Raw genomic sequence first — 13,447 nt, forward strand, 5'->3', positions numbered from 1 at the left:
ACGCAGACACGTTGAAAATCTGCTGTAACAAGAACTGTGAACCCGCCTTATGAAACACTCTATCTACTGGACTACGGCTTACACTTGCCGCATTAGCCCTCTGCTTTTCCTCCATTGCGCCCGACGCGTCCGGGCAGTGACCATTTTGGCTCGTCAAAATTCCGTTGTGCAAGACCAACACTGTTGTCACTGAAAGATTCCCTGCGTGTCACTACCCGATAAGTGTCTAAATGGTAGGTAGGTTATACCGCATTCACTATTCTCAAGACTAATACGTTGCTAGTCTTTCGAAGAAAAGTCGCTCGTTTCTTCCATAGACTTCAACAACGTGCCCGAGAATCGTGTCACAATGATTGTTGGGAAAGGTCAAACGGTGTACTGGCAAGGAAGTAATGTCACTGTTTACGAGATCGATGATGAAGGGCAGGAACAGACAAGGAAACTTGTTGACATGCGGAATGGACAAGGCGTCGTTCCAGAGGGTGTCAAATTATACATCACCAAGGGGAAGGTGAAAGAAGAATTTTGAAGGACCTTTTGTCGAGTGATTGCAATCTATGTATATAGCTTCTTTTGTATTTCTAGCCCTTGAACGAGACCGAGCGATAGGCTGATGATAGCTCCTTTCTCAGTGATGATCATCGACACACATTCAGTCATCAATTTACCTTTTCCCATCTCTTGTATGCGAATACGGCTCTGTTTTATTGCCTGTTGTATTTCGGAACCAAACACCTGGGCAATATCTTCATCATGCACACCTTTCAGAGTGACCTCGGAGTTGGGTATGGTCAGGCTTGTTCCCCTTGCGAAGCCAATATGTAGAGACTCTTTCACCCATTTCACCGTTGCATTAAATAGAGCCATCGCCAGAGGTTCCACACTTGTTTCACAAATATCGAGACTCAGTAAACAGTCGACTGCGCCCCAAGGAGGAAACACAGTTGTCACTGATGCCTTTGAACGCGTGATTCCGTTTACAAAGAGAGAAGTTGTTCTGATGGCTCCGCAAATGAGACCTTTGAAAACAGCAGCAATGCCGTCGATAGATGCATATTCAAATATTTCTTGTGTGTTAGTGATGTCTGTATTTTCTTGGATACCGTCTTCTGAAAACCCAAGGCGGGGATTCGTAAGGTCTTGGTAAGCACGACAGCTTGGGATAGGTACAGAATGGTCTTCAAATGCGAGACTTTCACGGCGATCTATTGGGTTTCGATCAGAAAATAGCAAAGTAGAGAAACTAAGAGGAACGGAATCTCACGGTAAATTAAGGGTTGCTCATGAATGCCATCATCATGAAAGAGTTCAGGCTCCAAGTTCACTCGATATGTAGAAGCACTAGCGAGATCGACTCCCCCATGCTCGCTGGAAGGTCGAGAGATGATTCCCTCACTTGTTGGCGAGATCCGGCGATTTTTGCTCTCACTAGAGCGGTTGTCTTTGGATAGACGGTCTGAGTTCAGCTGTTTCTTCAAAAATCATAGCAGTATAGCAAAAAATCCTCAATACTTACCCTCTAAGAGGGCTACTGCTTCAGTATCACCCGGAACGCTTGGAAACGATTGGTTGTTTATTAGTGTCCGATGTTGTTCCTCACTCATCTTACTAATCAGCGCTTCGCGGTGGGCATTCTTCATATCTCTGACTTTATTTTGGCCAAGGGCAACTGCGCATAAGCGTACAGCTTGCAGTCCACATTTTTGACGTACTAGGTCAAGAAAGTGTCGATACTTGTGATGACCGGTAGACTCTGATGGGTGGTTCAGTAGGAAAAATGCAGTCGAAACTTGCTTGGACTCTCTATCTCCCAGGCGCCAGGTCGCGCTTAGTCTGCGGGCGACACACTCTACTCTCTCCCAGGCTTCTACACTGGTGAGACACTTCCGAGAACGGGGCCGCTTGGCAGCCTGAACCATGGTGGAAGATGGAGAAGAGATGAAGGAAGCAAAGGAGGAAGTAATGGAGGAAGCAATGGAAGCAATAGAGGAAGAGGAAGGAAGAAATGGAGGAAGCAATAGAGGAAGAAATGGAGGAAGAAGTGGAGGAAGAAGTGGAGGAAGAAGTGGAGGAAGAAGTGGAGGAAGAAGTGGAGGAAGAAGTGGAGGAAGAAATGGAGGAAGAAATGGAGGAAGAAATGGAGGAAGAAATGGAGGAAGCAATAGAGGAAGCAATAGAGGAAGAAATGGAGGAAGGAAAGAGACAGAGGAACAGATAAAGAGATAAAGAAAAGGGACCAGTTGCAGAGTTCTGTTGCATCAGCCTCTGATTTGCTGACAGTGAGGGGTAAAGCAGGGCTAATTCGCACTCAATCCATCTGTTTCCTTGCCATAACCAAGCTTGACGAGAGTTGTTGTTGTTGCCAACGGCACGTGCCAGCACCGCCCAATACCACATGCAGTTACGTTCATGCCAGGGCCTCGATTTACACTCTGCCTAAACAGGTCACTTCGAAGTAGCATCATGCGAGTTAGCGCCGCATCTCCTTTGATATGCATGTAGCCCTGCACGAAAACAGTGCTGCAATAGAAACAAAGATTGAGGGACATTCGACCGAGTCAGATATAAGAGGCGGTAATTTCTGGAATTTTGGAGATCCAATATTATCAAGAATTCAAAGATCTATCTTATCATTTATCAATTCTCTGTAAATTTCAGGTTTTTCGATCCACAATGAGCGTCATCAACGGAGGTGTAAACTTCCACAGCCCTCCCCAGATGCCTCTCATGGATATCCTGTTCCCCTGGCTTGGTGTGCTCTCTGCCTCCGCACAGCAGCTGCTTGCTGGTAACCTGGACAGCTACACTCGACTTCTTTGTACATTTGGGATGTTTGTCCTCTTCGCCCGCTATGCAGTCCGCTATGTTTGGGAGATAGTGAGAAGTCACTTCAGTTCGTATGCCTCCTGTTATAATAGGATGGGTCTAACAGTCTAAAGCTTCGACAATTTATGTCTCATACTACGACGAAGCATACGATATGCTAGTTGATTGGATAGCTGATCAACCATTTGTCCACAATGCCCATTCATTGATTGCTCGTGTGAGATCCACACAGCGGACAAACAACCTCTATTCAACAAAGAAAAAGCCTTTGACTTTTTCTCCTTGGGATGGATCGTTTCTTTTTTGGTACAACGTACATTTGCTCGTTCTTCACTGCGATGTCAAAGAGCATCGAGAGGATCTCCGTATCTCCTCCATTGGTCTTAATGCCAACATCCTGAAAAGTCTTCGAATATTGCCGAGAAAAGTATAAAAGTATCTCAAGGACACTCAGAGAAAGGTCTCTGTCTTCGAGCACCGCGAAGGGGAGTGGAAGAAAGCCAGATTGAGACCAGTTCGACCTATCTCCACGGTAATCATGGACAACGAGGTAAAGGATGACATATTAAGAGATGTGGACGAGTTTCTCGACCAAGATATGCAAGACTGGTACGCAGAACGGGGCATTCCCTACAAACGAGGCTACCTTCTTTTTGGACCCCCTGGAACCGGAAAATCCAGCTTCAGTCTATCACTCGCAGGGAAACACGAACTGGATATTTATACGCTTCAACTGTCGAATATTTCAGACACCACGTTAATGAGGCTTTTTGCTGAGCTTCCGCCGCGTTGTATTGTTCTCTTGGAGGACGTGGATACCAGTGGGGTAGGGCGCCGGGACAGCGTCGACATAGACCAAGAAAACGAGTCAAAGTCAACAGTCACCCTATCCGGACTTTTGAATGTGCTTGATGGTGTCTCATCTCAAGAGGGCCGGATACTCATCATGACCACGAATCATATCGAACATCTAGACGAAGCACTGATTCGGCCAGGCCGTTCAGACAAGAAAGTTCATTTCAAACTTGCCGATCAGAACATTTCGACTCAGCTCTTCCACACGGTTTTCAAGCAGTTGCCGAACCAAAAGCAATACAACTCGGAATATGACGACGAGACGATCGAGAGGCTTGCTCGTGACTTTGCGAGCAAATTGCCAGAGCAAGTATTTAGCCCGGCAGAAGTTCTATCATTTCTTTTGGAGCGCAAGAAGTCGCCCTATGATGCTGTTTCTGGTGTGGAGAGCTGGGTGGCAAAAGCAAAGTATTGAAGAGAGGGAAGGGAGGGAGAAAATAGGGGCCTAGGACAACTGAAAGGTAGAATCTCAGGGAGGAGATTGGTCAAGAAAGTCGTACTGAGTGAGGGAGTGTATTTTTGACGGCGCTAATTAATTAGTCTATCACATATCTTGAGAATACACGACTGCCTCGGATCTCCACAAATTGTTTTTTTACCACCAATCACAGAACGGGCGATCGCTCATCTGCAAAGCAGCTCATGTTCACACACATAGGCAATCTGTTTGGTGGTTTGGTGGTCCCAAAGTCAGAGCATACTTCCTCCCTCCTCGTTATCGGAAGGTGCGAACATGAATCGACTCGAATAAGGCGTAGCCATAGGCCTCGGGGCGTCATGTGCAGACAGCGGTTGAGCTGGACAGGAGTCTCTGCCCGGATTTTCCCACCTTTGCGCGATGACCAGGTAGTGCATTTCCAGACGTTGGTTCAAGGGCAACAGGGCGCTTCAACCACTTCACGTCCTCCAAGTCAATGACTACCAGAGCGCCATCCAGGTCATCCCATAGCATATTACGCCACTCTGTGTCGCTGTGAACAACTCCATGCGATTGGAGCACGGCCAGAGCTTTATCATGCTCTTGGTGAAAGAAGCTGGAATTTTCATCATTGATGATATGCTGAAGCCGCGTTCCAGACCAGCTCAGGATCATCATCTGGGTCATCAATTCGCCGTGGTACCAATACGTGACCCGTGGCTGAAAGACTCCAGGCAGACGGGGATCTGTTGTCCTTTCCTTCGTACATGACAGTTTATAATATCAGTCCTGAAGCTTTATAGTTGAATCCACATTTTTATATGATTCATGGCATCACACAAAAGTGAAGTCTGAGAGCCAGAATTGAATGATCTATTTATAATTATTAATATAAATAGAATCTTGTATCTTCAGAGGCTATATAGGTGTAGTGAAAAAGTAGGCATTAAGAATGCTAGTAGGTAGAAATCCTAACTAATCTATATAGATGTAGACTAGAAATGCTTTATGCTTTGTTATCATATAAAATTAAATTACTAATAAAATAAAATAAGCACCCATTCTCACATTATATAAAGATGTTTTAAATTAACTATCTCTAGTTAATATAGTTATTATTTTGTGGCTGCGGCTGCTGCTGTATAGTTAGTTAATATTCTAATATAGAGTGGTAAAAGTTAATAATTAATACCTGCCTAAGCTCTTCATTCTAAAGAATATTATTATAATAAAGGTCTTTATAGATGATTCCTAAAGCCCTGATTTCCTTATTTAATTAGTGAATCCCCTGTAGAAGCTTAGGTATTAGCTCTATTAATGTTATACTTTCTCCCCCCTTGGCTATTATAAGCATATAGTGAATCTCTCTAGCTCTATAAAGGAAATAAATTTTTGCTAAGTTAATTATACCTAGGAAAATAGGTATAGTAGACCCTTATACCTTCTATAGAATTTAGTATACCTCTGCTTTATATAAGACTTCTTTCTATAGCCCTAATGTGGTTCCTTTTCTGATTATAGTATAGCTATATATAATATAAGTAAGTTTAAACAGCGCACTATATGCCCTACACCCTCTAAAGTAAGGGGTATATATTAGTTAATATTTTTGTCTAATTATGCTTTGAGTAAATATATTAAATCTTCTAAGGTGATTAGATGCTGCAGATTATCTTTATTTTAATAATAGAGTATTATATTTAGATAATAGTTATCTAGAACACTGCCAGACTGTAACCTGAGTAAACATCACTAGGTGTAAAATTACGCATTGCGGTGGTGGGACTGGCTGTCTAGGCCTTTATCATTATTTGCATGTCTTTGTTAAGCCATGTGTTGGGCTGATGGCGAAGACAGAACTTGACTGGAGGCTTGTTTGCGGTGTGTTGCTGGGTTTGAATTAGGGCCTGGTGATTATGACAACTGTGAGCGATGCCTCACACTGGATGGGGCACAGCTAACTCAAGATCTAGTAGACACTTGACAAGCTATTGATTCAGGGGAATCTGGCGGAGATGATGACAGTTCATAAGTCAAATCAGAATCTGGGCTTGGAAAGTCTGGGACAGTACTGTTAGAGTTGAGAGGGAGTTGCTGGAGTTTGTCTTTAGGAATACAGAGCAAGTATGATTAAAACTGGTCATCCATATAGGAATGCCTGGTCATACAGAATTCCTCCACTCCTGACTTTACACAGGCGAGTGGAATGCCATTAAACACAGACATAGTGTTCTTGCAACAGAAGTGTTTTTAAAGGTAGCTTTAATTTCTGTGCTCACTTCACTGTTAGGATCACATAGAAAGTAGTAGAGCATGCCAGGATCGTCATGTGGAACACAGAGGAGAACTTGAGCAATCCTGTTAGTCACATAGGAGAATTTGAGCCCTTCTTAAATCATTACATGATACTCCTGGACAAGAGCAGAGCAGACAAGTTACTCAGCATTATACCTCAGCTTCACTTCCTGGTTTGTAGGTATTTTATTTGATCTAACCATATCCTTCCATAAGTCCATTGGTCGGAGCCCCATACGAAGGGTGGTGACAGAAAGCTTGTGAGGCAGCTTATACTTGACTGATGTAAGGAGAGTGGTAGTATTGCGGTCGACATGATGAATACAGAATTAGTCAGGTCTTGGGTGGTATACACTTAATAGTTAAGTTATATCTGCTTCAATGGCACTGTTATCATTCAAGGAATTCATATAATTACTGAACTGGATGCCATCGCTGAGGCTGAGCTCATCATAAGCAGCAGGTATCTTGCACAACTCTGTTATTATATTATTGATGTGCTCTTCCACAGCGAACCACTCATAAGCCTTAAGTTCTTGCTTGCTGCTTATAGGCTTGCAACCAAGTCGTCGGCCTAGTCCTTCTAGCTCATGCAAGGATGAGAACAAACACGGCGCGCCTCCTAGTGTCAACTAGAGGTAGCTATAGACAGACCTGAAAAGCTCCGACTGTAGTGCTGAGCAGTCAGTCCAGTATTCCAATCACATTGGGCAATATTTCCCTGTGGGAAGGGGTATTTTCCCGGTAGTCAAGCGAGATGGTGTCTTAACTCTCAGCGGTTGGGAGAGCAGGTCATGGGAATGGCATAAGAATTCCACAAAAGTGGTCGGTCGGCTGAGCTCTTAAAGTTGCTCTTGTCTCTCTTTCTCCTGTCTGCCTTCATCTTCGGCCTGCTTCTGTCATTCTTCGGCCTGCTTCTGTCGTTCTTCAGCCTGCTTCCTCCTCTCTTCTTCCTGCTTCCTCCTCTCTTCTTCCTGCTTCTGTCGCTCTTCGGCCTGTTTTTGTTGCTCTTCGGCCTCTTTGCGTCTCTTTTCCGCCTGCAGAAAAAGAACCTTGTAATCTGGCGAGTTGTTGTCGGCCATCGATGTGTCGAGGGTCCCTTGAGACAATCGCGATAGGCCTCGATTGGTGGGTGCTTGATCAAGGAGGCTGATGTCAGCTGATCACGGTTTCCGGTAGAGGTATTTCCCCGAGAAATGACAAGGTTTCCGCTAGTTAATTTTAGCATATCGAAGTATGACAATATCCCCCTTGTCAACAAAAGACGCCACAGCACTCACCAAAATTAGATGATGATTTGACGATTCACATGTGTGGTTGTTTGATGCCTGCTACCGCAGGCATCCCCCATGTATTTAGATCGTCTCTCGCTCTCTCGCACATCTCTCCTTCTTCCCTTCCCCATGCTTAATTGCTTCGTTGAATGCTACTACGTTGATGTTGTCTCTTCGTACCTGAGCTGTAACAGATGAGGCGTAGTATGTTTCAGTTCGATCAGGTTCTGATACTATTGCATATAAAACAAGTATCTGCAGCAGTGCCCAAAATAATGGATACCGACCGAGAAGATCTCGAGATTATGCTGATAATCAGTTGACACTGTAGGAGCACGCTGGATTCCTAGGTTTGATTGACGAAAGGAAGTGGAAGAGGTGGAGACCAACATGCCTACTTTGACTGGAACTGACCCAGAGTCCCGTCCTGAGGATCATCTTGGCTTTTTGTACTGCCATTGACGAGCTACAGAGAACTTGCTTGATGTCAATGCATGGATGCTTCCCTGCCCACAGTTAATTAATTAATCTTTTATCCTAATAGGCATCCTGATTCTAACTAATTATATTAGAAAATTATACAGTACATGAGGGGAGAGAATAGTGTATAGGAAGCTATTATAGTAGTCTCTTATAATTTACAAGCCGGCTAGCGCTCGCTCCGCTCGCTGCGTCTTGAGGTTCGGACCTACGGCCCTCACCTTACACACACGCAGCACTGCACCAATATTAAATAGTAAATTAGTAATATATTAATATTAAATCATGACCTAGTATTCAATATCAAATCATCATCTAGTAAGGATATCGATACCATAGTATTTGATATTGAATCATCATCTAGTATGGAGATCGATTCGATGCCATAGTATTTAATATTGAATCATGGCCTAGTAGGGATATCAATTCAATGCCATAGTATTCGATATCGAATCATGGCCTAGTATGGATATCAATGCCTTAGTATTCAATATCAAATCATCATCTAGTAGGGATATCAATTCAATGCCATAGTATTCGATATCGAATCATGGCCTAGTATGGATATCAATGCCATAGTATTCAATATTGAAGCATCATCTAGTAGGGATATCAAATCATCATCTAGTACTAATATCAAAATATCATCTAGTATCAATATCTAAATCTTAGGAGGTAGGACCTTTAGGGGCCTTAGAAAGGTGGCAGGGGAATACAAAATTAAGGCCTGAAATAAGAGGCATAAAGGCTAGACCCAAAGAGGCAATTTTTCAACTGAATTTCGACTGATTATTCAGCGATTATTAAGCGATTATTAAGCGATTATTAAGCTGGGACCCACCCTTATTGCCTTATGATAATAGTAGATAGTAGATGCTCTAATATATCTGAATAGAACCTTGACTTCTTCCCTAATTAGAGTTGCATAACCGAACCGCAAAAATCGAATCCAACCCTCACTGAACCCGCAGTGGGTTGGGCTCGGGGCCTAGCCTAGGGAATCACTTTGGGTTTGAGTTCCCTACAATCAATCAATCAATCAATCAAGATTCTATTAACCTGATGTAGCCTATCTATTGAAGTGATTAGCTATGCAGGTGCTTTGCTAATAAAGCAGGAATCTAGTATCTAAACACCTGAAGCCTATAATTAACCTATAAATATAGAAGAGATATAGGAAATTAGTATATAGCTATATTAAAAGCAGATTATATAACTAAAGTAGCCTACTATCTAGCTATATATCTCCCCTATACTACCTTAGTATATTAAACATCTATCCTGCCTTATTTCATATAGTTATTCTAAACATAGTGCAATTCTATGCCTAGGAAGACCCTTCCTAGGCAGCTATTTAGTCTATTTAACTATTATCTTCTATATCTATTCTAGAGCCTTATAGGAGGCTTCTATATTCCTAGTCCTRCTCTATTAGTTCTACTRRTTCTATTATCTYAGTRTAGYAGAACTAGCTGAGCAGGCCTATTTAATATATAAATTTAGTAATATAGTAGATTACCTATAGRTTAGATATAAGTATATTATAATCTAATAGTTTCCCCTAGAGTCYCTCTATATTATATAGCTTAGCTATTATCTTCCTRYAGRTATCTATATRYAGTAAGYACTATAGRAGTATATACTTAGRGRTCTAAGACCCCTCTYTATAGCTATACTAGTYTAAGTTATAGGCCTTAATCTTAAAGAGGAAGTATTATAGACTAATCTATATAGTCTATATCTAAATAATAATTAATATATATAGCTTTAGTAGGCCCTTATAGAGTCCTAGATTCTTCTTATAAGAGGCCTTAATTAATTACTATATTAGCTTAGCCCCTTTCTCTATCTCCTACTATTTCTTCTAGTATTACTAGATTTATTAGTGGATAGCTTACTTAACTACTATAGTAAGCTAGATAATTAGTTTTTCTAGCTACCTTACTAAGCTTAATTTAATCTTATTACCTTATATAGTAGCCTCCTTTACTATCTTATTTATAGCCTTATTCCCTACCACACCTATATAGGCAGGGATCTAGTATATCTTTATATTATCTAGAGGTAGCCTATATACCCCTAGGGCCCTTACTTCCTTATATATATTATCTAAAATATATTAGCTAGAGGGGTAGCACAGGTTCTATACTACCTAGATAGTAGCCTAGCTATTAGTAAAGATAATAAGTAAGTATAGGCTTAATGCTCTAGTAGTAGTAGTATATAGTACTATATAGATTCTATCTAGTTTAGTAGTATAGATAGTTAAATCTATCTCTATGCCTAGATGATTCTGGTAGATCTATTAGTTATAGGGGTAGATAGCTAAGGCACCTATATAGTTCTAGTAGCTACTACTATTAGTATAGATAACTAAGTACTAGTTATTAACCTCTTTATATATTTTATTATAGGTTATTAGTGTAGCTTTATAGTCTATAATTATATAATAGAGGGGTGGCTCCTATAGGGGGAGTATATATACTTTCTATATTTCCTATTCTTCTAAGTATCTTAGGGTAGGGCCTAGTAGGCTACCCCTCTTCCTAAGTATCTTTAGTAAAGTAAGGCTACTCTACTATATCTCTCTAGTTAGTTATAACTTCTCTATAAGTCCTTATAGGTATATAAAATATAGCCTTATTTAGATTTAAATAGTAGTTTCCTTAATAATTTATTACATCTATAGATAGATTAGTAATAGATATAATTCTATATTAAGTGTAGCTATAGTAGTTCCCTAGAAGATACTACTAATTAGTATAGTAGTATACTTCTAAATCTTAATAAATTTATTAATAATCTTAGTCTATTCCTCTACTAGAATCAGCCTGCTAGCAGGGCTAAACTATACTATAACTCTATATAGTAGCTATAGGATAACTATACTATAATAGATTATATATATAGCCTCTAGTAAAGCACCTTAGATTAATTTAGTAATACTTTATAGTACCTTTAGGCTGCTATTTATATAGTTAATTACCTTAGTGCAGTGGGTGTTAAAGGAAAGGGTTTTATTAAGCTAGATACTAAGGTATCTAGCTAATTTAGTAGGTTAAATAGTAGTTTCCCTATAGTAGATAGGTATTTAATTATAGCCTTTATATTTACCTAGTTCCTAGATATTAATAGGGCCTATTAGGGTTAACTTATAGAGTTATTCTAGTTCTTTTAGGTTAGTAAAGTAGATTAATTTAAATTTATTAGAAGTAAACTTAATAGTATACTTACTAGCCTAGTAGTCTACCTTCTCTAGGCACTTCTCTAGGACTATAATATTCTAGGTATAGATCTAACTAATAGTAAGTATATAGGAGTTATCTATCTAGTTAATAAATATAGTTTTTACATTACTAAGCTGGTGGACCAGTATTTAGATTAGTAGGGTATTAAAAATTAAGAAAAGGATAAGTAAGAGGGGGCTACCTTATAAGATCTCTATTATAGTTATAAATAGATTACTAAGGAATCTAGGTAGCTGTAGGTAGGTATAGTAATTTAATAGAAAGAATTATAGCTAGTTAGCAGCCTAGCCTAGCTATATAGTTTAGAGATTATATAGTAGGTGTTAAAGGGAGATATTATTAAATATACTAGAGATATTTAGTAGTAGTATACTAACCTTCTATCTAGACCCCTAAGTATAATAGATTATATTAATAATTAGTTAAATAATATAATTAATAGAGATGCCTTTCTAGCTGCCTAAGTAATTTTTTAAGAGTAAGCTATATTCCTCTAGTGCCTAGAAGATATAGAGTATAATAATTAACTCTAGGATCTTGCCTAGAGTATTAAGTAGGGTAATAAGGTAGTAGGACTTTAGAAGATAGAAATTTTAGAAGGCTACCTTATAAAGAATAACTATAGTAAATACCTAGAAGTATTAGGGATTATAACTAATATAGATATAGATATTAAATAGGGTCTTAATTACCTAGATAAAAGTTAGGATAGCTGTTAGAGTATACTAGACCTTATTTAGAATAGTATCTAGTCCTAGTACCTTCTTAGGAGGTGCATACCTAATAGCTTTAGTAATTTCCTAATTATTAATTTTAGGGAAGATAATATCCTATAATTAGTTATATATTCTGCCCTCTATATCTGAGAGGTCTGTAGCTAGTGGTACTAGGAAGAAGGTCTTATAGAGTAGGTTAGCTTTCTACTTAGCTATCTCTATAATATAATCTCTATAGTAGAGGGTAGGGATAATGCCTGTCTAGCTATCTCTCTAGTAGTTCTAGGCCTACTTAGTAATGCACTATATACCCTAGGGGCCTTAATTAACTATTTATTATATATATTTATAATAACTATACTATAGGGATTAGGAGATAACCTTCCCTTTCTAGTTATAGGCCTTAGTATATATAGTCTAGTTATTATTAGTATATATGCTAGTGTAGATTTATTAATAGAGATATACTAGCTTAACTATCTTAGTATATTTAGATATCTAGTCAGGGTTAGCCTACTTAGAGAGGCAGGCCTATAGTATAGACTAGATAATAGCTTACTAAATAACTTTAATAAGGTAGTTAGCAGTATTATTAATCTAATAGGGGGTTTTAAGATTCCTAGTCTACCTGTGTGGGTTAAGATTAGAAGATATAAATATATAGAGCTTCTATATATCTATAGCCTTCTAGTTATAGTATTTAGGGGCCTGTGGTAGGAGTATTATAATATTAAGAAGTAGGTAAATTAGCAGGTAGTTAGAATTAGTATAGATATTAGAGGCCACCTTACAGGCTATAAGATAGGCTATTAGATCTATAAATCTAAATATTAGATTAATAGTTAACTAGTGGCCCTGCTTATTATAGGTGGCAGTACCTGGTTCTATCTATAGATTTAGGAGCTAGGCATTAGCTAGTTCTAATAGTTTATTAGACCTAGGGTCAGTATAGTGGATGTGGTCACTACCCTAGGCTAGATAGTGGAGGTTAAAATCTCCTAGGAGTAGGTAGCTACTATCCTGCTAGTCTAGGACCTACTCTAGGAGATTAAGGGTATTAGTTTAGGTATTAGTATCTAGGTATAGATTATAGATATTATATAGATAGAGTATTCTAGTATTATAATATAGCTTAAGCTCCTAGTAGTCCTATAAGTAGGCTGTATACTTCTATTTAGTAGGGTCTATCTAGTAAGAGATATAGAGGTAGACCCAGGCATAGCTACTAGTTTCTATTATCTTAGGGTAGAGTAGCTAGTAAGTTACTTAAGTAGGATAGTAAGTAGTATCTTAGTATAGATTATTCTATAGTTTTTAAATAGTAATAATATCTGC

General features: G+C 39.3%; 3 protein-coding genes across 3 annotated transcripts; all 3 read left to right on the top strand.

Annotated features, from left to right (window-relative positions):
- Window positions 1-230: 230 nt before the first annotated feature.
- On the top strand, window positions 231-529 carry Aspvir_009551 (uncharacterized protein; the record flags this gene model as incomplete). Its single annotated transcript, XM_043272692.1, has 2 exons — window positions 231-237; window positions 318-529. The coding sequence occupies 2 exons, from the start codon at window positions 231-233 to the stop codon at window positions 527-529; spliced, it is 219 nt and encodes a 72-aa protein (XP_043128627.1).
- Window positions 530-2,005: 1,476 nt separating this feature from the next.
- Aspvir_009552 (uncharacterized protein) lies at window positions 2,006-2,218 on the top strand (the record flags this gene model as incomplete). Its single annotated transcript, XM_043272693.1, has 1 exon — window positions 2,006-2,218. One exon carries the CDS (start codon window positions 2,006-2,008, stop codon window positions 2,216-2,218), a length of 213 nt encoding a protein of 70 aa, XP_043128628.1.
- A 1,146-nt stretch (window positions 2,219-3,364) lies between these two features.
- On the top strand, window positions 3,365-4,096 carry Aspvir_009553 (uncharacterized protein; the record flags this gene model as incomplete). The annotated part of the gene is made up of 1 exon (XM_043272694.1): window positions 3,365-4,096. One exon carries the CDS (start codon window positions 3,365-3,367, stop codon window positions 4,094-4,096), a length of 732 nt encoding a protein of 243 aa, XP_043128629.1.
- Window positions 4,097-13,447: the final 9,351 nt, after the last annotated feature.

This window comes from Aspergillus viridinutans (genome assembly GCF_018404265.1).
Source record: "Aspergillus viridinutans IFM 47045 DNA, scaffold_8, whole genome shotgun sequence".
NCBI lineage: Eukaryota > Fungi > Ascomycota > Eurotiomycetes > Eurotiales > Aspergillaceae > Aspergillus > Aspergillus viridinutans.